Genomic DNA, 24,662 nt, shown 5'->3' with positions numbered 1-24,662 from the left:
TTGCTGTAACCGTTTTTTAATGATCTTCAGCAAAATCTTGCTGGCATGTGATACTAATGATATCATTCAATAATTTCTGCATTCTGTTGAATCACCTTTCTTTGGAATGGGCACAAACATGGATCTCTTCCAGTTGGGTGGCCAGGTAGCTGTCTTCCAAATTTCTTGGCATAGACGAGTGAGCGCTTTCAGCACCGCCTGTTTGAAGAAACATTTCAATTGTATTTCATCAATTCCTGGAGCCTTGTTTTTCGCCAATGCCTTCAGTGCAGGTCAAACTTCTTCCTTCAGTCCCGTCAGTTCTCGATCATATGCCAACTTCTGAAATGGGTGAGCATCAACCAACTCTTTCGGTACAGTACTCTCCGTATTCCTTCCATCTTCTTTTGATGCTTCCTGCGTTGTTCAATATTTTGCCCACAGAATCCTTCAATGCTGCAACTCGAGGCTTGAATTTTTTTCTTTAGTTCTTTCAGTTTAAGACATGCCAAGCATGCTTTTCCTGTTTTGGTTTTCTAACTCCAGGTCTTTGTACATTTCATTATAATAGTTTATTCTGCTTTCTCAGGCCACTCTTTTGAAATCTTCCATTCGGCTCTTTTACTTCATCATTTCTTCCATTCACTGTACCTACTACTCTACATTCAAGAGCAAGTTTCAGTCTCCTCTGACATCCATTTTGGTCTTTTCCTTCTCCTTTGTCTTTTTAATGACCCTTGGTTTTTTTCCTGTATGATGTCCCTGATATTCCACAACTGGTCTGGTCTTCAGTCACTGCTGTTCAATGCGTCAAATCTATTCTTGAAATGGTCTCTAAATTCAGGCAGGATATACTCAAGGTCGTACTTTGGCTCTCGTGGACTTGGTCTAATCGTCTTCAGTTTCAAGGTAAACTTGCAGATGAGCAATTGATGGTCTGTTCTATCGTCTGCCACTGACCTTGTTCTGACTATTGATACTGAGCTTCTCCATCATCTCTTCCCACAGAGAGCCTATTTCATTCTTACATATTCTATCTGGCGAGGTCCACGGGTACAGTCACCATTTATGTTGTTGAAAAAGGTATTGCCAATAAATATGTCATTGGTCTTGCAAAGTTCTATCATGTGATCTCTGGCATTGCTTCTATCATGAAGGCCTTACTTTCCAACTACCGATTCTTCTTCATTTCCAACTTTCACCTTCCAATCACCAGTAATTATCAATGCATCCTGATTGCATGTTTGAACAATTTCAGACTTCAGAAGATGGTGAAAGTCTTCAATTTATCTTTGGCATTAGCGGTTGGTGTGTAAATTTGACTAATAGTCATATTGACTGGTCTTCATTGTAGGCACATGCATATTATCCTATCACTGACAACACTGTACTTCGGGATAGATCTTGTTCTTTTTGACAATAAACACGATGCCGTTCCTCCTCAATCTGTCATTTCCGGCACAGCAGACCATATGATTTTCTGATTCAAAATGGCCAACACCACTCCATTTCAGCTCACTAATGCCTGGGATATCGATGCTCAAGCGTACCATTTCATGTTTGACAGCTTCCAATTTTCCTTGATTCATACTTTATACATTCCATATTCTGATTATTAATGGGCATCTGCAGCTGTTTCTTCTCATTTTGAGCTGTGCCACAACAGCAAATGAAGGTCCTGAAAGTTTGATTCCATCCACGTCATTAACGTCAACTCTACGTTGAGGAGGCAGCTCTTCCCCAGTCGCATTTTGAGTGCCTTCCACCTTCAGGCGCTCATCTTCCAGCACTATATCAGACAATGTTCTGCTGCTATTTATAAGGTCTTCACTGGCCAAGTTTTTCAGCAGACCGCCAGGACCTTCTTCCTCGTCTTAGTCTAGGAGCCTTGCTGAAACCTGTCCACATGGGCGGACATGCAGGTCTAGGGCTTCACAAATATCGGTAATATTCTTAAGAAAAAATCCAAACACGAACACAGAAGAACATGACCCTCAAAGACAAAACTAAATTTAAGAAGTTCCTTATAATCTCTATTAGCCTAAAAACGTTTAACTTGGTAGTCTAAAACAAAACAAAAGCAAATAAAAAAGGTGGAAATAAGTGTGAATTCTTTCAAATAATTTCGAATGTGGACATTCAGAGAGAGGAAGGTTACTGACTGTAAGAGAACATTCTGAAGTACATACTGTGAGGGCCAGATCAGGTGGTTCAATTTTCACAATTGTTCCAGACATTTTTACTTCTTTCAGTAGTTCTCTAAGTACTGGAGTTTGTGACAAATTCTGGAATGAAGAATGAAAAAGAAGAAGAAAATTATTTTAAAGGATAATTAATTTATCCAAATATTTCTTAAGTGTCCATGAAACCAGAAAATCACCACCGACACTACCATCTTATGACATCTACACCTGGGAAATGAAGAGCTATGGTGTGCTTTTCTCTCCACTCTATTGGCTGATTAACACTTCAGTTCTGTCTTCTTCACCTCACAGGTGCACTCTCCATCCACCCAACCTGAGCAGCTATCTCTCCCCAACCACCACCACCACTTACCACCACCTGTAACTAGAAATTTGTTTCTGTTCTAGATTATCCTTTGCTTCCTCACCCAAGTGCAAGCTACATAAGGGCAGGGACCATGTCTGTTCTGAACCCCACTGTACGTCAGTACTCAACATAGTGTTTTACTGTAATGCAAAATGAAACGTTTCTTTTTTGAAAACACAGAAACGCATTACATAAGAGACAAAACTCCCCAGAAAAATTAGATGATGCCTGGCTACCACCACTGACCGCTCTAACAGGGGATCACAATAGAGTCCCGGACAGAGTGGGAGAAAAATGTAAAACAAAATTCAAATTCAAAAAGGACCAGACTTACCAATCTGACACAGACTGAAGGAACCCCTGAGACTATGGCCCCCGGACACCCTGCTAACTCAGAACTAAAGCCCCTCCCAAAGCCCACTTTTCAGCCAAAGATTAGACAGGCCTATAAAACAAACAGTAACACACATGAGGAACATGCTTCTTAGTTCAATTAAATACACAAGACCAAATGGGCAACTCCTGCCCAAAAGCAAGACAGGAAGGGACAGGAATGGGGTGAACGGACACAAGGAACCCGTGGAGCAAAGGGGAGAGTGCTATCACATTGCAGCGACTGCAATCAATGTCACAATTTGTGTATAAATTTTTAAATAAGAAACCAACTTGCCCTGTAAACTTTCACCCAAAGCACAACAGAATTATTTTAAAAATACCATACAATCAATACTGTAAGTAATAAAATCTATAACATAAAGAAAAGACTAAAAGAGTCCTTAAAAAAGGAAAAAAGGGTAATACTGGCACCTGCATAACTGCATTGAAGAAACATGTATTTCCCAAATTACTGAGTCCTTTCACGGTTATCTGGGAAGTAGAATTCATGGAAGGATTTTCTTTAGCCATGTTTTCCTTTTTTTCTCTCTCTTGTTCATTTTTATTTTCTTTTTCTAATTTTTTATTTTCAAGTTCAATGTTCCCATTACCTTTTGCTGTTTCAAAAAGGGGGAAGAGAAAAATGATTTAGTAAAATACATAATACAAATGCAAAGTTATTAACTGGGACCCGAAATTTTTGAATGTTATCTAATGTCATTATTTGCCACTTGTTTGTTTTTAAATGTTGACTAATTAATACAGGTAAATTACCATGCAGAGAGAGAGAAACAAAAATATTCAAAGCTGATATAAGCATTAGCTGGACAAATGAAGCCAAACAGTGCTGTATATACTCTGGTATAAATCTTCTCTTTTCTACCTCACAAAAATTCTTTACAAATGAGCATATCTTACCTTCAGAAATTAAAGTAGAAAACAATCTTTATTTGAAAAATGTGGATATAAAATAATTTTTTAAATGAATTCTGCAGGTCAAAAACCAATCCAGAAGCATGGAACAAACAATTCTGGCTCTGCCAAAGGTACTTCTGCGATCATCCTATCCCCTTCCCAGTAAAAATCTAATCGCACTTAAAGCAGATGCTGTAAGCCAACCCAATTAATTCAATTATTCATGACAAAAAACCTGAGACACATCAGGCTACTAGAAGTACTTTTATATCATCCCAACAAATGGACTGGTATCTTGCTATTACAAAATGGAATACAGTAAATTCTGGTATAAATCTTACCAGGTCTACCTAAAGTACCACCCCAAGGTAGGGACACAGGAAGTTACCACCCGTTACCTCAGTCCAGACTCTTCATCGCATCTGACTAGCTCATCTCTGAGATACCTTCCAAATCTAGCACTTGTAATTATACACATTTCCAATGCTTTACATTCTTAAACAAGAATAGCTTCATATTTCGAAGACCACTATAACTAATTTTACCCAGCTATACATAAATGCTGGAGCCCTGGTAGCACAGTGGGAAAGAGCTAGGCTGCTAATCAAAAGGTCAGCAGTTCAAATCCACCAGCCGCCCCTTGGAAACTCTATGGGGTAGTTCTACTGTCCTATAGGGTCTCTCTGAGTTGAAATATACCTGACGGCAACGTGTTTTTATATGTAAATGCTAGAATGGTACAATAAATTTAAACGTCAGCACATACGTAAGTCAACATTATCATCTACACTAAGAAAAAGATGATTTTACCTGATTGCAGAGATGTAATGCCAGCTTGTTTTCTAATATAATCAACCGCCTGCCCCAATCGGTTTGAACGGCAATACTGGACCTCATCATCACACAGGTAACACCTGTCTCCCAACAGATCACAGAGAAGAAAAATGACAGACAGAGCAACCAAAAATCATTCCCAGACAACAAAACGCATATCCACCAAATTATTCTATTAACTGAAAACAAAATCCATTCAAATAAAAATTATTTGTTTTCTGGAAAAAAACTATCCATATTAACTCTGGTTTACTATTTACTAAGGTTAGCCAGAATTCTGTGAAAAAACTCCAAACATACATTTTACTGGAATGGTTATTTCTAACACTGAAGTCAAAAGTTTTTTCTATACATATTTCAAAACACATACACATAATTCAAAATACTAACAAAATTAACAAATCTTACAATGCCAATGAACGCTGCTGTGGAAACACATGGGTTTTAAAGATACGAAAATCTGTTATGATGTTAAAATACAGGAACTACAACACACAAGACTGAGACTTATTGTTGTGCGTATTAACTGCCAACATTTTACTATATATTCAGTTTATGAAATTTGTTCTTAGTGTCCCAATTTTTAAAACAAAAAAGTAGCCCACTAAATGCTTCATAATACCACAAGAAAGAAAAAACAAAAAGGTGAAGAAGATTTCCTAAGTTTTCTACATGCTACAATTTTTGTTTGTTCAATACTAAGCAAAAACTTCATATAGCCTTCTGAAAGAAAAGTATCTGAACAAATATTGCAAAATTTTTAACTTTTTTGTTTCTTGAACGTTTTCTTCAAATATCTCCGTTTTCCAATATTTCAGGAAATTTCTCATCCATGTGCACAAGAGGTGAAACTCACCACACGCTCCAGGTGTCCAAATTAAGAACTAGGCAGTGAGGTTCAGATCTCGGTGTCATGTAGTGCTTTAAGGCATGCTGCTCCTGAGAATTTCTGCCACAGCCCTAGAGAACCATAACCACAAACCTCAGTCCCAAAAGTTCACGGAATGAGGAGAGAATGCACAATCTATAATGAACACGGAAATGGCGCCAGTATTTCTGCCATTCATACAATTTTGAAAATAAAACATTAACAAAATAAAAACTTTCAAAATAAAACGTCAACAAGAGTCTAGACTTTTGTTAAAACTTGCGTATCTATATGCAACAAAGGACATTTAAGGAAAAAGGCATTTAGAACACCACGCACTAACAGTACTGCTCCTCTCCAACGTGCCCTTTACAGCCCCAAGGAAACCACGCTAATTCACTCATTACGCCAGGTATGCGCTACGTAAAGGCCTCTTAATGGTTCTCTTGACTTTAGCCTCCTCCATATACCTATTTTTTCAGCTTAATGCTCCTAAAACAAAACTCTGTTCACACACCCAATTCAAAAATTAGCCACTGGTTGGCTTTCTCGGACAGCTCAGAGATTGGCTCCACGAGCAGCACTCATGTGGCGGCGGGGGGTGGGGGGTGTGGATTATCAACTGTTCTTAATCTTCTAATGAACAAACCCAATTCCCTTGACCCCAACGTTAACTCCCATATTCTCCTATTCATATACCATCTAAAAACATAGGACTTCCCCAGCTATACAATTTCGTTCATGTAATTCCACTTGTCCTGGAATCCTTCACTGTTCACTACCACATGGTCAAATCCCACCCACTCTTCAGGACTTTGCTCAAAAACCAAACTCTCCCAAAAGGTTACGCTTAGCCGCCCAAAGAAAATATTTTATCCTTCCTGTAAACAAACTCCTAAAAAACACAGTGTAAATTCCTAGTGGTATTCCTTATTTTCTACCTTGTATTGACATTATTAACGTTTACCTCTTTTCTCCCCTGGACTGTAAACCCTGAAGGCACAGATTATGTTTTACTAACCTTTCTAGTACCAAAAGATCTAGCACATAAGATACGGTCAATCGGCATTAACTGAACAAGTAAATGGAGACTTTCCACCTAAAAGATGTATAGGCTTAATCATAAAAGATCACGAGCGGATTTTCTGCTTCCAGCTAGTTAGATCACTGCTAAGAAATGCATCTTCGCTGTATGTCTATCTGAACCGGGCCACCAACCTCCGTGGGCCACGCTACAATAACTACTCCTGTTCCCACTAAAGCAAAAAATATACTTTAAATGTAAAAAAAAAAAAAAAAAAAAATTGGCTGTCGGCCTCATCTTGAAGCTCTGCCTAGTAGTCCAGTTTAACATAGAAACTTAACTTGCAATCACTAGGGGTGAGCGACAGACCCTGCCCTTTAGCAAGGCCTGCAGGATGGCACAGTGGACGCTGTGGCATGCTACCCAGATCCCCACTTCGGCACTAAGAGACAGAGCTGCCAGGAAAAATGCCTGCTGACAGCTCAGAGCCCAGCCGTTCCTCAGGAATTATCCTCAACCGAAGGGGCAGCCCACATCAACAGCTAGTCAATGAGCGGGTGCAAAGGCCTGGCCCCTCCCTTAATTCAGGACATCTCTGAAGGGCCAGAGTTCACCGTGGGACTGGCTGAGGCGCTGGAGCAAATGCCTCTTAGCTCAGCCTCTCCCTCTGCCTAATCCTGCCTCCCTCACTTTTACCTGGTGTAGTGCCTGAGAATATTCCCTAATAAACCACCTACACACAAATCTTCATCCAATCTGTTCCGAGAGAACATGACCTATGCCAGCTGGCATCCAAATCACTCACGCTGTATTTTTAGGTAATACCTCATAAAATAAGTTAAAAAACAAACCCACTGCCATTGAGTCAATTCCAACTCATGACAACCCCAAGTGTTACAGAGTAGAACTGCTCCATAGGGTTTTCTTGGTTGTAGTCAAGCACAACTGTTTGCGCCACCCAGGGACCTCAAATAAGTTCAGAGTTTCTGAAACCCCATACTGATCAAAGTTTAAGCATACCTGATGGCCACATTTAAGACACAGCCAAACGGAAGGGTTTTCTTCTGTTTCCTCCTCAGATTTACCTTTTACTTTATTATCGGTCTTACAATCTTGGCAAATATTCCATTCCACGCCCACTAGAGCCCTTTTCAGGTTACTCGGCTCCAATCCTTTTCTAGTGTGCCTACACACAGGTTCTATGAAAACAAATAAAAAAGCACACGTTAATCTCAGAACTTACCTCTCATCCAAACTTTGAAAACCAGCTTACTGTATAAACAAACTGTTAGATAACAAACTTATTTTTGTTTGATATTTAACATTAGGAAATGATTATGTGAGAAAGACATTTTATACAAATTTAAAATTTTACTTTTTTAGAGTCTGAAATATAACTCCCCATAAAAATCACTTCAATTCATTTAGCTGTTTCCTTTAAATTAAGGCTCTTTATCTTAGATGCCAAGGAGCCTAGAAGTGACCAAGTCACAGCTCTTCTCTTTGAGCAGCCCACAAGCTGGCAGGAGAGACAAATAAATAAATGCGTAAAAATCTCCAAAACATGCTACAGCAAGCAGCACCAGATAAGGCTAAAGTTGCTGAAAGTTTCAGAGGGGCAGTAACATCTGGACGGTCTTGGAAGACAATAACAGTAATAGAAATTTCTGATATTTGAGCCTGGCACCATGCTAAATGGCTGCATACATTCTCATTTAATCCTCACAACCACCCTAGAAGAAAGAGATTACTATCCCCAACGACAGAGGAGGAAACTAAGTTTTACACCACAGACACTACTGAGGGGCTGTGTGAGAATCTGGACTCAGGTCTTCCTGATTCCAAAGCTCTGAATCGCGACCTCAGGGACAGAAGGGCAGTCTACAGAGTCCATCCCCCAGGAGCAAAGCCATGGAGGGATAAAAGTATCTGCTGTTCCCAGAATGACCAGAGCTACACAAGGTACAAAACATGAACAGCTGGACCTGTGGCTAAAACTCCTATTGGGGCCAGAGCAAGTGAAGGGCTTTGCAAGTTACTCTCAAAGGCTTGAGTTCTTTCAGAGGTCCTGGAGGTTTAGAAAGTAGTTAAGGGGCACGATTAGCTTTAGTCCAATGAGCCTGCAATTCACCGAAAGAAATATAAATGCAAGTGAGATCATGTGAAAAAATACTAAGCCTCAGTAGCAGCCAAAATACAACTTTAAACCAGGAGATACCTTTTTCCAAGTAACAAGTCAGCAAACACTTTGAGAGATGATAGTAACTAGTGCTGGTGAAGGCTCAGGGAAATGGGCATTTTTTCACGCCACTGCTGTTAGCTGCTGCCAAGTCAGCCCCTGACTCTTGGCAACCCCACACACAACGAATCAGACCATTACGATCCGCAGGGTCTTCACTGGCTGATTTTCGGAAGCAGATCGCCAGGCCTCTCTTCCTCGTCTGTCTTAGTCTGGAAGCTCTGCAGAAACCTGGATAGCATCGTAGCCCAATGAAAGCCTCCACTGACAAACGGGTGGTAGCTAGGCCTTTAAGTTGGTAAAACATTGCTGGAGAGTAACTGCACAATAGTATCAAAAAAGCCTTGAACATATTTATACCTTTTGATCTAGCAATTGTATTTCTAGAATTTGTACTAAGGAAATAAATGCACAAATTTAGCTACATAGATGCTTACTGTTGCTCCATTCATAACATTAAAAAGTTAAAGACCACCCAAATCTACAACAGGAGAGGGTTAGCTACATAAACTATGAAATATGCATTCCTGGCCCCTTACATCAATGGAATATGATGCCAGTAAGAATATTATAGCAGACTACTGAGGGACATGGAGGCAGAAATATTCAAATGCATATTACATGACAATAAGGTACACTGCATTTTTTTTTTAAATTGCGTTTTTATACATATTTTAAAAATACATATCCCTTTGGGGACATAAACATTACTCTAAAGATTTAAATAATAAAATATACCTAAAGATTCAGAAGAATCATCAATCAGAACAGTTTTTCCCTTTGTCCGTTTCTTTCCCATGATGGTACTTTATGGATGACTTACTGACACAAAATAACAATCTAGAAAACAAGATAAAGTTAGCTTGACCAAAAAAGGGTAGGTTTTCTATTTCTCTAGGAGAAAGTAATACAGTAAATCACATATAGGATAGCATTTTGCATGTATCGCACTTTATAAGACCACACATATATATAGCTTAATTTTCAATAAGAACTCTGTGCAGTAGGTAGAGAAGATAGTGTTCCCCGCTTTTCATAGCTTGCGAAACTGATCCTTAGTAAGGCTGAGAGATTTTAAATAAATGAGAAGGTGAGGCTGAAGCACAGGTCTTCTTACACGGACCTTGAAAAGTCTCAGCACTTTACACTATTAGCAATTTAATTCTTCATTACATAAATGTGGAATACTGGTGGCACTTTTAAACCTCAGACTGATTTCCTTTCCTTTAAAGCTACTTATTTCTTAGCTCTGCAGTCTATGCAGGTTACATTGATAATTTTTCTAAGAAAAATTAAAAATAATTCTGAAAGGAGTTAGAAAATTAACAAAATAATTTCAAAGTCAAATATAAAAAGCAATACACTGTTCCACATTTTCCACACCAGGATTTCCTGGTGGCCCGCTAGTTAAGAGCTCAGCTGCTAACGAAAAGGTCAGCAGTTCGAATCCACCAGCAGCTCCTCGGAAACCCCTATGGGGGAGTTCTACTCTGTCCTATAGGGTCGCTGTGAGTCAGAATCAACTCGAAGGCAATGAGTTTTATTAGCTAGCAGGGAACTGACTAGAACTGCATTCTCAACTATTTACATTATTATATTATTGCCAAAACCAGTTTGGGAGACTATGACAAACCCTGAGCTGCACATCAAATCTTCACCTCTTTAATCAACAATTCAAAATTAGAAAATATGAAAAGTGCTGAAGTACATACAAATCTACCTAACTGTACATAATAATAATGGTTTAGAAAAGTTGTATTTTACATGTACTAAAAAAAAAACTTATGAGTGTCAAAATCACTTAAATGACTAACCCTATAACAGTTGTTTTACCTGGAATGTTTATTAAAATTCTCATTCCATATGTAGAAAGTGTGGCCGAGAACATATGTTTTGAAACACTGCCCAGTTAATTCAGCTATGTAGCTGTCATCACTGCTCTGGCTTAGAGTCTTAGATATATGTATTCCTCTTTTTAGCTCTTGATAGGTTAGTGTAATTAAAGGTAAGATAATTCAAAAGGCTTGTATAAAAAATAAGTGCCACATCAAGTAATTAGTAAGAAAATCCTTCCAAGGATAATGTAAAATGTTTACAAAATCAATTAATAAACAACAAAGGAACACAAAGTATATGGATTTATATGGAACGATGTACATTTTATGTATTATTCCTCATTCTAAAAATGACATTTCATATAATTTATCTTATCTAGAATAAACTGAAGATTTTACAGAAAAAAAAAAAGTACCAAAGTTCTTGCCTCCAACCCAACTCCCTCTAATCTGTGCTGCATGCCAGTACCAAATTCATCTTCCAATAATGTCATTTTCATCACATCACTGCCTTGATTGCAAGCATTTAACAGTTTCTCTGTCCAAACTCCTAGACTTTGCACTCATGGTATAATTTGGCCCCAACACTCTGGTAATCCTGACTCTCATTACTCAACAAGGAACCACTAAGTTTTTGGGTTTTGTTTGTTGTTTTTAATGTTTGTGTGTGTGTGTGTGTGTGTGTGCATGCGTGTGGTAAAGTTATTCAGTATACAACAACACATTTGCCATTTCAATATACAGTTTTAATTATATAGTGCTTTGGATCTTCCGGAGCCCTGGTGGTGCAGTGGTTAAGTGATACGCCCGCTAACCAAAAGGTCAAATCCACCAGCTGCTCCTTGGAAACCCTATGGGGCAGTTCTACTCTGCCCTCTAGGGTTGCTATGAGTCAGAATCAACTCGACGGCAACGGGTTGGCTTAGGTTTGGTTTTTCTGGGTCTTCAAAGCCCTTTAACAAACGTCTTGTTTTACTTTCACAACTCTTTAGGCACTTCCTGAAATGAGGAAGCTCAGAAACAGAACACTGAAAGATGACAGAGCAGCAGAGACAGAACCAAAACCCAGATCTTTACATTCCAAGACTCTTTCCATTACAATCAAGCCCGTCTCTTCAGTATCCTACACTCCAAAACACCTTGCCCTCATCTCTATGCCTTTGATTTCCAGCAGGAATGTTCTCTCCATCTATCAAAATCTTACCCATCCTCCAAGCTCTCCATCTCAACAAAACCCGAGCCAGCTTTCCTACTCTAACTAAACCTCTCCAGTGAACTTCCCCAACATTTATACTGAGCGTTATTCCTCTTGTCCCCTACTTAATACCATAGCAAACTGCTTCTTAAATCTTTAACCTGGACCTGTTATTTCTCTACCCGGAATCTAAAGTTCTAAGAGAAACAAATTGTTTTAGGTGTTTCTTCTGAATTGTCTATAGCATCTAGCAGAGTATTAACACATAGAAGACTCTCAAGAAATACTTCTAGCATTGAAATGGAGAAAGAGAATGGTACCTGAGCCATGAAGGATGATTATAAGGTGCAAAGATGGGTACACAAGAATGAAGCAGACAAGTTCTGGTGAAAAAGAAAAGGGTGAAGAGTGAAGAGGTCAGCAGGACTGAAGACAGCACTAGAAAATCTGGTTTGAGGACTGCAGAAGCCCAGACTCCAAACGAAAACTCGAAAGACGAATTGTAATTGCTGCAGGCAGAACACAGTAGGGGGTCAGCACTTCAATGCTGTGGAAACAGTTTCAGTTAAGTTCTGACAACTATAAAACGCATTTAATGAGTGAGTCTGAGAAAACAGTATTGTGAATGCCATAAAAAAAAAAACTATTAAATTTTCAGGAGTGTCTTCGGATGAGAATTAGATCCTTGGCCAAATTACTCTTTGTAGGACTCACGTCACATAAAATTTAAATCAAAGCTAGTCTTGCCAGTTTTTATATTAATCGTCTTCCCCTGCCTACTCCGTTCCATTAAAAATGCAAGCGTGTAGGAAACTTCGTCAGAACGTCTTAAATGTTGCTTTCAAGTTTTGGGTAGTTGGATCCTCTCCTAGGAGCATTCAGTCGTGTAGGTAATAGATCCTGGTTTTCCTATTAATCACAACGTGGACGCGGCTGTAAACCGAGCCGCAACCTATGGGTGCTCTTAGCGGCGCGACACCCACCCACTCGCGCAGCACCCGCCACACCTGCCCTTCCTTTCCAACTGCTCTGCACCCACAGGGGAACCTCGGGGTCCACGGGGTCAAAAGGGGCGCCAGCACCAGCTACGCACGGGTCAGCTCCTGGAACTGACAGGACATACCCCAATAAGAACGTGGGGCCCGGCCGGGACCGGGTAATGAGGTTAAGACAGACCGGCCGTCGAAAACAGAACGAGGTCGGGGCAGAAAATTCGGGTCCTTCGGAGCGCAGGCAATCGTGCGAGCCTTGACTGCGAATCAGTGGGGCCAGAACTCACCCACGGCGACAGCGCCCATAACTGCATCCCCTAGTGGGCCTGTGGGCTTGGCAGGCAGCTCCGTCTTCCTCCCGGTGACGATTAAACAGCCACAGAGCCCGAAGCCCCCGTGAACCCGAGAACGCAAGAACTTCCGGGACGCGGCATTATAGGAAGCGGCTTCCGCCCAGAGTTCAGCGCGGTGACGCTTGAGAATTGCGCCTGCGCACACCTGCGCCGGAAGTGCGGGGGCCTCAACGCCTTGAGTGTTCACACTCCCATATCGCTGTGGGGTTATTTAAATACGAGGAAAGTGGGGGTGCCGAGTGAGGGCGATGGGTTCGGGACCTCTCTGCTGGAATATAAGTAAATGAGTGCCGGTGTCTTCCGAGTTACCTTAATCACGTTAGATATGAAGTCTCCATAAGGGGAACGGAACATTTAAATTTCACGCAGTTTCCCTAATTCTGTTCTGTTAACTTCTAAAATTACGTAAATTGTCTTGAACTAACTTTGCCGTAGTACGTCAGAATTAAAAGGTAAAGCAGTGTGGGTGAGATTTAAAACAGAACTGAAAAGATATTAAAGGAACTACGGAGGATAAAATTGTCAAACCTTTACCGTTTATTCGTTCAAATATGTAAGTGCCCACTTGTGCTAAGCCCTCTAAGTGAATTAAACATAGGCTTCGCCCTCCTGGAATTTAACACCGGAGACGCAATATTCAGTTAAAAAAAAAGCAAGTGCCGATGGAACAATAAGGGATGTAAGCAAGTAATTAAAAAACAGACAATTGGTCATAAAATACATGAAGAAATACCCTTGCTAGTAATCAGAAGTAGATTGAGATATAGTGGAGAAAAAAACGTATAGTTAAATTTGGGGACAAACTGCTCTCCTATCCTTTACTGCTACTGAGATACAATTTTGTAAGATTTCTTGGCTGATTTAGAAATATTTGGAATCATTGTTCCTGACCATGAGCATGGAGAAACGTGACCCAGCTGGGGCTGGGCCCTCACAGACTCAAAGACACATCAACTGGGCCCTGAGATAAGACAATAGATGGGACAATCTCAAAAATTATCTTAAAGAAGTTTTCACGAAAGGGCAATGAAACCTAACCCAAAGGACTTCTTTTTGTCTTTTTCTATTAACATTTAGTGAATAGGAATTTGTTGGACCAATGAAGACCTTCTTGACTTTCATACCTGAAACCCATACCAACGATTGTTAAGAAAGATGATTTAAAACGTAAAATTACAATTTCTAGCCAATCGGTGGAAAGGTGACGATTTCAATGATTCTACCCATTTTGTGATGTTGATATATACTGATGATTCTGTAACCTTCTTTGGACTCAGGCAGACATGGCTGTGGCAGCATGCTTACCCGTTTTTCCATTCTCACCTATTCTGTAATATTCTTTGGACTCAGGCGGACATGGCTCTAGCAGCATGCTTGTCCATTTTCCCACTTTTGTCTGTTCTGTGATATTTCCTTGGACTCGGGCAGACATGGCTCTGGCAGCATGATTGTCCGATTCCCACTTCTGCCCTTTTGAATATATGCTGAATAAAACTTTCTTTTTGCTTTACTAAACTTTGTGATGTTTTTCCCCTACAACACTGCTAATGTCCAGCCACACTGCCATTGTTTGTTGTTTTCCTATTCCAAAATACAGCCTTAAGGCATTGTACCACCTACTTCCCCTGCTGGAATGATCTTCCCCTTATCTATCATGGTTATTGTCTTCTGTTCACACCTGAGAAGTCATTTCCTCACGGAAGTGTTTGCTGAGCCACCTACGTACATCAGATCATTCGTATCACCTTGTTTTACTTCTCTGACAAGCAATTATTACTATTGCGGATTTTTCTTTCGTATTTGCCTATATACTTGCCTCTCTGCCTCACCACAAACACACACCTTTGTCTTATTCATGGCTGTATCTCCAGTACCTATAAGTGCCTGAACATAATACGCGCTTATAAAAATATTGAAAAGTCATTACAAACGAAATATTTGTACAAAAAATGTTCATAGCAGCTTTATTCATAATAGCCACATACAGAAAACAAAGTGGAAACAGCCTAGATTTCCACAAAAAAAAAAAAAGGAAAAACTGGTGTGTTCATTCAATGGAATACTATTCAACAATAAAAACTACTGATAGAAGAACACAAGTGAATCTTTTATACTGAAAGAAGCCTTACACAAAACAGTACTGTATGATTCCATTCATACGAATTTCTGCAATAGGTAAAACTAACTATGCTGGAAAAAAATCAGGATAGTGGTTGTCTCGGGGAGTTGGGTGGGGACTGACTGGAGACGGGCATGAAGGAACTTTCTTGGTCACTGGGCAAGACCACCTAAGGCCATCACGAGCCACCACCCACCCACGCTCACCTCTCCCCAATGCGGTGCTACGCAGTGTCATTGCGCGTCTAGCAGCGTGGGGTTGGAGGCTGTTACAAACGCGCCATCTGGAACCCACCGCTTCCTCCCGAACTGGGATCTACACTTTTAACAAGATCTCCGAATAATTTTACGTAAGTTCAAGTTTGAGAAACGTTAATGATCATGCCTTGTCCCAGCTAGAGCTCCGGCTGCACTTCTCCCTGATAGTGTCGGCAGCTGGGAAGCGTCGATAAGATCGGGATGGAAACGTGTAAGAATGAAAACTCGGCGCATGAGGAGGCAGATGGCACGCGCCACGCCATTCCCGGGTTGCCCGGTCGCCGCACCAACGAGCCCTCACGGCTCGGGCTTCCGGGACCGACGGGCCGCGCGCGCGCACGCGCAAGCACGAGAGTGCGCGGACTCACTTCCGTGAGGCCGCCCGTAGAAGCAGTTTGTAGGATTCCGGTCGCTGTGCCCTGAATTCCGAGGCTGCCTCCCAAAAGGACTGTGCAGTCAAAAAGCCCGGAGATACATCATGAGGTTGCCCTCACTGTAGGTGAGTGAGTCCTCTATCCCGCTGCCCCAAGCGGGACTCTACACCGACGCCGCGGCTCGCTCAACCTTCGGGGAATTGCGGACCTACTGGCACCACTTTCGCACGCGTTACGCGTCTGCTCATTGGTCAGAGCCGGCCTCGGCGGTTCCTGTCCCGCCCATAGCTGGGGACGCTTCCCTCCGGGGGAGTGGGGGGAAGGGTTCGGTTGCTAGGGGTGACGGCACGCTTGCTGGGCTGCGGTGATGGGCCAAGGATGCTTTCTGAATTCTTGCGTGGGCACTTGGGTTGCTGGACTCCTGCTCCGATTTAAAATTAAAAAAAATCTGCAAGGGAAAAAAAGTAATTCCAGTCGGGATCTTACTTTTCATTATACGTTTTAACAGAACAATTCACCGATATCTTGAGTCAGAAAATTCCGTTGAGGTTTTTTTTGGTGGGGGGGCTGAAATTTTATCTGCGATAATAATTTGACAAATGACTGACTTGTGACATCACTCCCATAGTTGTCTGCTCACGGATCTCTTCATCCCGAATATCTTCCAGACCTCCATATTAGATAGGGCCCTCTGCACTTCACTCCTCTGGGTGACTACTAAAATTGCATCTCCAGCTGCATGTCTGCTAAACTCTAGAATTGTATATCCAACTGCCTGCTGTATATCTTTGCTTAATGGTGTCTTACTAGACACTTCATTACTAAGTATGTCTAGAACCAACCTTCAGATTCCACCACCTTCCCCATCTAAGTACATGGCAAAGCCATCCTTCTACTTGCTTGAAGACTTGGAGCCATTTTTACATATCCTACCTCATTCTTCAGTAAATCCTGTAGGCTCTGTTTTGACTAGGTGTCCAGAACCTGAGCGTTGCTCACTGCCTCAACCACCACAACCCTAATCCAAGCCACCATCATGTCTCCCTAGCTCATTGCAACATCTGTCTGGTCTCCCCACTTTCATCCTCGTTCCCCTACACTCTTCTCCACAGCAGCAAGGTATGAAACATCAAAAACTATGAATAGTCGTTTCCTTGGGAGAGGGACTTAGCAGGTAGTAGAAGAGGCAGAGATAATATCTCCATTTTTCACCTTTTTCTATCATTTGTATCTTCTAACCATGTACTATTTTTGTTTGTTTAATGTTAATGGGTTACTTAGGCTGTGGGATAATTATTCTGTATTTTCTCTTCTTTACATTTTTCTGCTTTTCGTTTTAAATTAATGAACTTTAATTTTTAGTTAAGAAAAGAAATCTAACCATCCACATTAGTAAACTGTCTTTTCCATTCACTCTGGGTTTCCCACCTAACCAGTTACATCCCCTCTCCAGCTGTATTATTGATACAGCTTTTTGACTACATAATTAGTTTACTTCAGTGAAATTGCTTATTGTGGTAGCTCAAGATGCCAGATCAACTGTGTTGATACAAAGGAATTTGGTGCCTCATTATTGCTAGAGTGTTATGACTATCCCTGGATTTTCCCATATTTTGGTCCTTGGCATATTACATCCAAAAGTAGAATAATGGAGAATCTAATTAAATTTCACATTTTATGAAGAAATCGAATACATTTTCAGTAAGTACTCATATTGCTCGATTGAGTTCCCCCAAGAGTGTATATGTAAATCGTCTCTTATTCTTACCTCCTTAGAAACTTACAGGTATCGGGAAATGACTGAGCTTGAGCAGGCTGAGGCCCAGCTCTCTGAGTTAGAACTGCTGGCCAGTATGTTCCCCAGTCAGAAGGAGTTCATAGTGAATGACCAACTGGCTTTAGCCGAACTGAAAGATTGTATTGAAAAGAAGACCATGGAGGGGCGATCTTCAAAAATTTACTTTACTGTAAATATCAACCTAGAGGTGTCTGAGAAAGAAATGGTAATTCATTATTGTTTTTGAAAGAATAGAAACACGTCAAGACTTAAAACAGCACTTAAGGCATTTTTCTCCTTTCTTACCAGGTGATGTTTTCACTGGCCTGTATTCTTCCTTTCAAATACCCTGCAGTGCTGCCTGAAATCACCGTCAGGTATGGTACAGAAATTCTCATCAAGCTTGGAGCTGAAAACCAATCTGAGACTAAAAGCGATTCTCATGTTTGTTTTTTGCTCCAAGAAAACTGATTTAATCTTTTCCCATATCTTTTCCATCAGATCAGTATTATTAAGTAGATCCCAGCAGACTCAGCTGAACACAGAGCTGCATGCATACCTGCAAAAGAACTGTTGTGGAGATGTCTGTATATTGAATGCCACCGAGTGGGTTAGAGAACATGCCTCTGACTACATCAGCACAGACTCCACATCTTCCGCCACCACAGGAAGTACAGCCCAGTCACTCGATCTCATTCTCACGCGCCTCTGGATCTATAGCCATCACATCTACAACAAATCCAAAAGGAAGAATATTCTAGAATGGGCGAAGGAGCTTTCCCTGTCTGGGTTTAGCCTGCCAGGAAAGCCTGGTGTTGTGTGTGTAGAAGGGCCACAAAGTGCCTGCGAAGAATTCTGGTCAAGGTTGGCCTGCGTATATCTTATATGCTGTGTCATTAATTTTAGTACTGAACAGGGTAGTTATTGTTGTTGTTATGCGCCGTTGAGTAGATTCCGACTCAGAGCGACCCTATAGGACAGAGTAGAATTGCCCCACAGGGTTTCCAAGGGGCGGTTGGTGGATTCTAACTGCCGACCTTTTGGTTAGCAGCCCAGATCTTAACCATTGTGCAACAAGATAGTAGAGATGTGGAAATAAGTATGTCCTTGGGGTGGTATCTTCATGGGGTTTCGATCTCAAGTCAGTGGGTATGGTAGAAATCACGTAATCAGCATCATCCCCGTCACCTGACACAATGCACATAGGAGATGTCCTGTAAACATATGTTGAATGAATTGAGCCCCTGAACAAGATGCTGTCTGTATTCCTACCTGTTACTGTGGGTCCAATTCTTTCTTCATTTTAGAGCCATATACAGTGTAAAACCAGGGACTTTCTAGGAGCATGAGAATTTATACTAGCCTTCCGTTCTCTACTGATTCCCTAAAAGAGTTTCTGAGAAGTCCCTTTAGTAGTTTGAAACTCAACAGTTTCTATGTTTCTAGGATGTTGCTACAAGCCAGTAAAATTTGCTTGGGACATTTCTTTTCAGACTCAGAAAATTAAACTGGAAGAGAATTTTGATTCGCCATCGAGAAGACATTCCTTTTGATGGCACAAGCGATGAGCTGGAAAGACAAAGAAAGTTTTCCGGTTTTGAAGAGAAAGCGTTCAGTGCTGACGGAGCCAGAGGGAACCACATGGACTTCGGTCAGCTGTATCAGTTTTTAAATGCCAGAGGATGTGGGGGTGTTTTCCAGATGCTCTTTGGTGTGGAGGGACAATGACTGAGCAGAGGAGTGGTTGCAGGTATCTCGTCCCTGTTGGCCTTTTGATTTTCCCACTCTTTCTTGAAAGATCAAGTCATTTTATTTTAGTCCCATTCTAGAAAGTTAGGGAGAAGAAAAAAAAAAAAACAGGAAAAAGGAGATCCTTAAAATGCATCTGTTAAAAATATGTAAAATGTATGATGATGGAGAAAGCATAATAATCACTATGGAAAGCAGAACAGAACTGAGGTTCAAATTATAATCTTAAAAGTGTTGATAGAAATGTCTTGACACATAAAGAACTCATTATAAAAGAGAAGGTAGTTATACCTAAGCAAGGTAGTGTTGGAGGTCTAACTTGTCCCCCATTCCCAATCCCCGTCTCTTTTACCTATCTCCACTAAAGAGCCTGGAAAAGCTAAAGGCTCACCCTCCAGCCTCGGTTACAGTTTGGGGTGGCCTCAGCACACGGCTTTGCCTAGGGGACTTCTGGGAAAGCTTTCGCTTTCCTGGTTAAAGCGACAGATGCAGCCAGGTCACCTCTTACCCTCTTTCTGCCACAAACACGAAGTGACGGCTGGAGCTGCAGTAGCTCTTCCTACCAGGTGGGAAGGAAGGGCCAAGAGAGCCACAGAGACGCCACCCCTGCATTGCTGAGCTGCTGGCCCAGCACCAGCCCTTGCCTATCTCTGGATGTCTTGTTATGAAATAAGACAAGTTCTGAAAGCTAGTTTGCAAATAGATTTTTTTTCAAAGCTTCAGTTTCCATCTACCTCCAGCCATTTTATATGCCAGTAGGTGAAGTTCTTAAATGACGTTTGCAGTCTGTCTCTGTTTCTGTGGACTTATGCTCCACCCCGCTCCTGGGCCTGCCTCTCGGAAGCCTGAGGCCAGGGTAGAGCCCACCATTCTTTACCCTCCAGCAAACTGGCAATTTCGAGAATTTGTTGTCAGCAAGTTGGATTTTAACAAGTTTTTCATCTTGGAAGATGACTTTCTGTAAATTTATTTTCAGCAAATTGACCTGGAGTCGAATAAACACAAAAACCACTACCTGGTTTTTGAGGCTCTCCATCAATCAGTTCCAAAAGTGTTTATTAAACATTTACTAATTGCTAGCACTCAGGTTGGTACCACGTGTTGGATTTTCCTTAAAGGGTGAGACTCTGCTGAGGGAAAAGGAGCTCACTTGTGTGTCTGCTCAGCTGCTGGTCAGCTAGGCGGCTTTGCAGACTTAGGTTCTCTTTCATGTCTGGGGCGCTGGCTGGAACACCATGATTCTAGTCCACGTGATCTATCGTCCTCCTGCAGGCTAGCCCAGCTTGTTCATCTGGCAGAGTCTGAGATCCAAAAGAGGTAGCAGAGCCCACCACACCTCTCAAAGCCTAGTCTTAGAGCTGGCATGCCATCACTTCTGCCACGTTGCATTGGTCGAGGCAAGTCACAAGGCCAGTCTGCATTCAAGAGATTGTAAAATAGACTGCATTTCTTGAAGTTAGGAGTCCGTAGTCACATTGCAAAGGATACTAAATACAAGAGGGGGTGTCAAACTGGGGTTATTTCATCAACTGATCTCCCACACTCATGCAATATTTCGTTGCTCTTTAACTCTTCCTGCCCTAATTGCTGTCAGGTAGAGCCATTTCACTAGTTCTAGCCAAAGAAATGTGAGCACCTGAAATTCCACGTTGTAGTCAAGAGAGTGACAAGTCTGTAAGCAATTGTCTGTCTCTTTTCCTGCCACAGCTGCTGTTCCAGATGGCTTAGCTGCAAGGTGATATTGCCTTCATCAGTCTACGTCTTTGAAAATGTGGAGCAAAGACCCATGTCAATCCATGCTGGGCATTTAGCCTGAGTGAGAAGTAAACTTTCGATGTGGTATACCAGGGGTCAGCAAACTACAGCCTCCCTCCCATCCATCCCACCCGTCTGTTTACTGATCGTATATGGCTGCTTTCACACTACAGCTACAGAGCTGAGAAGTCTCCCCAGAGACCACAGAGCCTGCAAAGCTGAAAATCATTACGTCTGTCCCTTCATAGAAAAGGTTTTCAGACCCTGTTAGACAATTACACATACTCCTGTGGTCTCACTTGAGCCCCTGGGTGGTGCAAACAGTTAACACACTTGGCTGCTAAATAAGAGGTTGGAGGTTCGAGTCCACACAGAGCTACCACATAAGAAAGGCCTGGCAATCTGCTTCTGAAAAATCACCTGTTGAAAACTTTGTGGAGCACAGTTGTACTCTGACACACATGGGGTCATCATGAGTTGGAGTCAACTCAATGGCAACTGAGGGAAAAAGTGGTCTCAATTGCTACCTACACATTAATGACTCCTAGATTATTTATCTCTAGAGTGATACCTGAGTTCCAGACCCACATAAATAGCCACCTGCCTTTTTAAGAGTAAGAGTAGACATCTCCACCTTAAGACCAAGATGCGGGGTGGAGGGAGTCACATTTTTGTAAATTTTTCAGAAGTGATATAGCTGTCTCTTTTCCCTCCAACACAGTTCTTGAATTGGGTGATTCTGGAGGGGCACAGACAGTTTTGATACCCATTTTTGCTGCAAATTGGAAAGATACTTCGGAGCAGTTCAATAAAAAAAGTAACAGAATCCTGATTCAGATGTAAATGAATCATTTTCAGTTTGACTTATTAAAGAGCTGAGAGGAAATTCATATAAATGTATTGAAAATGATTTTTTTTAAAACTGGAAAAAATGAGCTGAAATCTGTAGAAATTATTGGGAAGCAAATTCTAATGCAAAGTAGTTATTCATGATGAACAGAGTAAATCTCGAATAGAAATAATAGATTCTTGAATTGTTTGGAATTGGATTATTTGGAATCCAGTTAATGAGAAGTGCATGTCATAAGAACACATTAGAAAAAGACTTAAATCTTACATGAATAATGACATCAACATTGTAAAAGTTAGAGAACGCTTGCTGCAATGAGGCTGTTGATGGCAATGTGGTCAGTGAGTATTAGCCACTGCATAGGAACACTTGAAATGACCTGAAACACTTCAGCCTGTATGTGAAGGAAACTTGAGAGAAATTTTTCCCAAGTTTGACAATGAGCCAAAATTTTCTTGACTTTACTGATAATGAGTGATGAAGCTAAAATAATTTTTTCTAAACTGATTTAATTATAAAAGCTTTTTTTTTGATGAAGGTCATGCTAGAGGAAAGCCTGAATTACCTGCTGTTCTTTCTATGGCAAATGTTTCCAAGTCATTGTCCTGTGAAGTAGTGATCAAAGTGTATGCAGACAAAAAATGCAGGAAGAAGTGTAGTAGAGGTGTGACAGGCAGTTACTTAATAAAATATGTTGTTTTGCTAGACTCTGTGATGTTTGTTGTATTTATTGGCTTTTTTAAAATGGCTATGTTTTGTGATTTTTGTTTTTTCTCTTTCCAAATAAATGTTCACTTTTAACCTAATCTTGTATCCTTTATCCTGAAGAGGGTGCCAAAAATTGTGTAAGCTTCGGGCCCCACTAAAACATGAATCCAGTACTGATGTAATTAAAAGTTTTTCTTGGAATAATGTTCAGAATAAACCCGAGAAGAAAAATGATCAATAGTCTTAAGATAAATGTGATGGTATTTTAAAAAATTGTCTTGCTGTAGTTTTTGTAGCTTTTTTTCTTTTAAATTAGAGAAAACCTAGCTTTATTTAAACTCTTAACCACTGGCAAATTGAAATGCTTTTATTCAAGCAAGTGTGTTGGCAAATATTTTCAGATATGCCAGGAAGCAGACATTTTATTATCACTCTCCCCATTTTTAAAGGGAACTACTTAATATGCTGCACTTGGGAGCAAAACGAGAAAGTCAGTCAAGAAAAGGGAAAACTGCAGGGAAGAGTGGAACTACTCGGGAAAACAACGAAAGGTCAGAATCGCAAAATTTGTCTGCATAGCGGTCAGTCCGATTGGAGTAGGTGACAGAAGGTCTTGGGAGGGAGGTTTCTAGAGAAAAATGGCGGTGGGGTGGTTGAAGTAAATGAAACATCTAATGAAGTGTGAAAAACTTCAGATTATTAACCAAAATAATGCAACAAATAAAAAGGGAGGGAAATACATACTCCAGGAAAAACCAAAAGGTTCAAGAATGGCAAAGTAACCCTTTATACTACTTGGCTCTGCAGTAGACAGTATTTAAATATCTACAACAATATTAAAACCTACTAACTTTTAAAAGAAAAAATTCAGTGCCAAAATATATTAGACTTAATCGTGTGCATAAAACAGAATGGAAATGTTACCAGTTTGGGCAAAGTGAAGTCTAGGATCAGATGACAGAAAATGTTAAGTGGAAGGGGAAAGGAAAGGTGAGTGGGTGTTTAAGGGTCTAATATTTCCATCTCAAAAAGCCCATGGTTGATAAATAAGAAAGTTTGAGTGTATATCTTCATGTTTTAAAGATAACCAATAGAGGACTTCAAAGATGGTTATCACTATGTGAAGAGGATGGGGACAAGGGAAGCCATCCAAGCATAGAGAAACAGAAATTGTCTAAAGAGGAAAGGTAATCCCTAAGTGGTACAAGTTCCTGGGTTGTGCAAACGGTTAGAACACTCAGCTGCTAACCAAAGGGCTGGAGGTTTGAGTCCAGCCAGAAGCACCTTGGAAGAAAGGCCTGGCTGTCTGCTTCCCGAAAAGCCATTGAAAACCTTATGGAACACACTTCTACTCTGAAACAAATGGGGTAGCCCTGAGTCTGACTCACCTAGATGACAACTGCTTGGTTTTTAAGGAGGAAAGGGGAGGTTCTCTGAGGGAAGGGAGGGACAAATCCTGGGGTTTATAAAGCCTTTCTTGAGTATGTGTGTGTGCTGCATTTTTACTTCTTATTTTCTCTCCTTGTTATGTAAAATATCTTAGGAAACTCTTTTTTTTTTTTTCTTAAGCCAGGTACACATACTACTTTTTAGGACAAACTGAGTCCATGAAAGTACTGCAAAGGTGTACAAAGAGCCTTCCATTTCTGCACGATCTGTCAATCGCCATGATCAAGTAGGGTTTATCCCAGGAATACAAGGATGGTTCGACATTAGAAAATCAATCAACGTAATACACCACATCAACAGAATAAAGGAAAAGAACCACATAATCATTTATGTGAATGCAGAAAAAGCATTTGATAAAATCAACACCCTTTCATGATGAAAACCCTCAAGAAGATTGAAATAGAAGGGAAGTTGCTCAATATAATTAAAGGCATATATGAAAAACCAACAGCCAACATTATACTT

The 24,662-nt window shown here is 40.8% G+C and overlaps 2 protein-coding genes across 11 annotated transcripts in view; one reads left to right on the top strand and one right to left on the bottom strand.

Annotated features, from left to right (window-relative positions):
* The window catches only part of USP16 (ubiquitin specific peptidase 16), a 31,285-nt gene extending 18,031 nt beyond the window's left edge, over positions 1 to 13,254 (bottom strand). For 3 of the 7 annotated variants that reach the window (XR_002823171.1, XM_023726664.1, XM_023726666.1), the window contains exons 1-7: positions 13,094 to 13,228; positions 9,523 to 9,624; positions 7,566 to 7,744; positions 5,510 to 5,613; positions 4,630 to 4,733; positions 3,337 to 3,521; positions 2,169 to 2,264 (exon numbers count right to left, since the gene is read on the bottom strand). Coding sequence is in view for 6 of the 7 variants with exons in the window: in XM_023726664.1 (XP_023582432.1) it covers positions 2,169 to 2,264; positions 3,337 to 3,521; positions 4,630 to 4,733; positions 5,510 to 5,613; positions 7,566 to 7,744; positions 9,523 to 9,583 (729 nt within the window). In the remaining variant the exon portion in view is untranslated. Of the gene's footprint in view, positions 1 to 2,168; positions 2,265 to 3,336; positions 3,522 to 4,629; positions 4,734 to 5,509; positions 5,614 to 7,565; positions 7,747 to 9,522; positions 9,625 to 12,937; positions 13,056 to 13,093 lie in introns of those variants that run through there. The other 4 variants (XM_004371365.1, XM_023726663.1, XM_004371366.2 and 1 more) reach the window with 4 other exon arrangements.
* Positions 13,255 to 15,618: 2,364 nt separating this feature from the next.
* RWDD2B (RWD domain containing 2B) lies at positions 15,619 to 24,338 on the top strand. Of its 4 annotated transcripts, XR_002823170.1 has the most exons (7): positions 15,619 to 16,034; positions 17,686 to 17,912; positions 17,996 to 18,063; positions 18,188 to 18,550; positions 19,180 to 19,436; positions 21,143 to 23,299; positions 24,322 to 24,338. XR_002823170.1 is itself a non-coding variant. In XM_023726662.1 (6 exons), the coding sequence occupies exons 2-5, from the start codon at positions 17,706 to 17,708 to the stop codon at positions 19,412 to 19,414; spliced, it is 873 nt and encodes a 290-aa protein (XP_023582430.1). In that variant the 5' UTR covers positions 15,619 to 16,034; positions 17,686 to 17,705; the 3' UTR covers positions 19,415 to 19,436; positions 23,198 to 23,712. The 4 variants fall into 4 exon arrangements, 3 of the variants coding, with proteins under 3 accessions (XP_023582430.1, XP_023582428.1, XP_023582429.1); XM_023726662.1 differs by lacking the exon at positions 24,322 to 24,338 and having other exon boundaries at positions 23,198 to 23,712; XM_023726660.1 differs by lacking the exon at positions 24,322 to 24,338 and having other exon boundaries at positions 21,143 to 23,712.
* The last annotated feature ends 324 nt before the right edge of the window (positions 24,339 to 24,662 follow it).

This window comes from Trichechus manatus, unplaced genomic scaffold (genome assembly GCF_000243295.1).
Source record: "Trichechus manatus latirostris isolate Lorelei unplaced genomic scaffold, TriManLat1.0 scaffold00012, whole genome shotgun sequence".
NCBI lineage: Eukaryota > Metazoa > Chordata > Mammalia > Sirenia > Trichechidae > Trichechus > Trichechus manatus.
The sequence above is the reverse complement of the archived record's forward strand: the minus strand, read 5'-3'. Positions and strand labels throughout refer to the sequence as shown.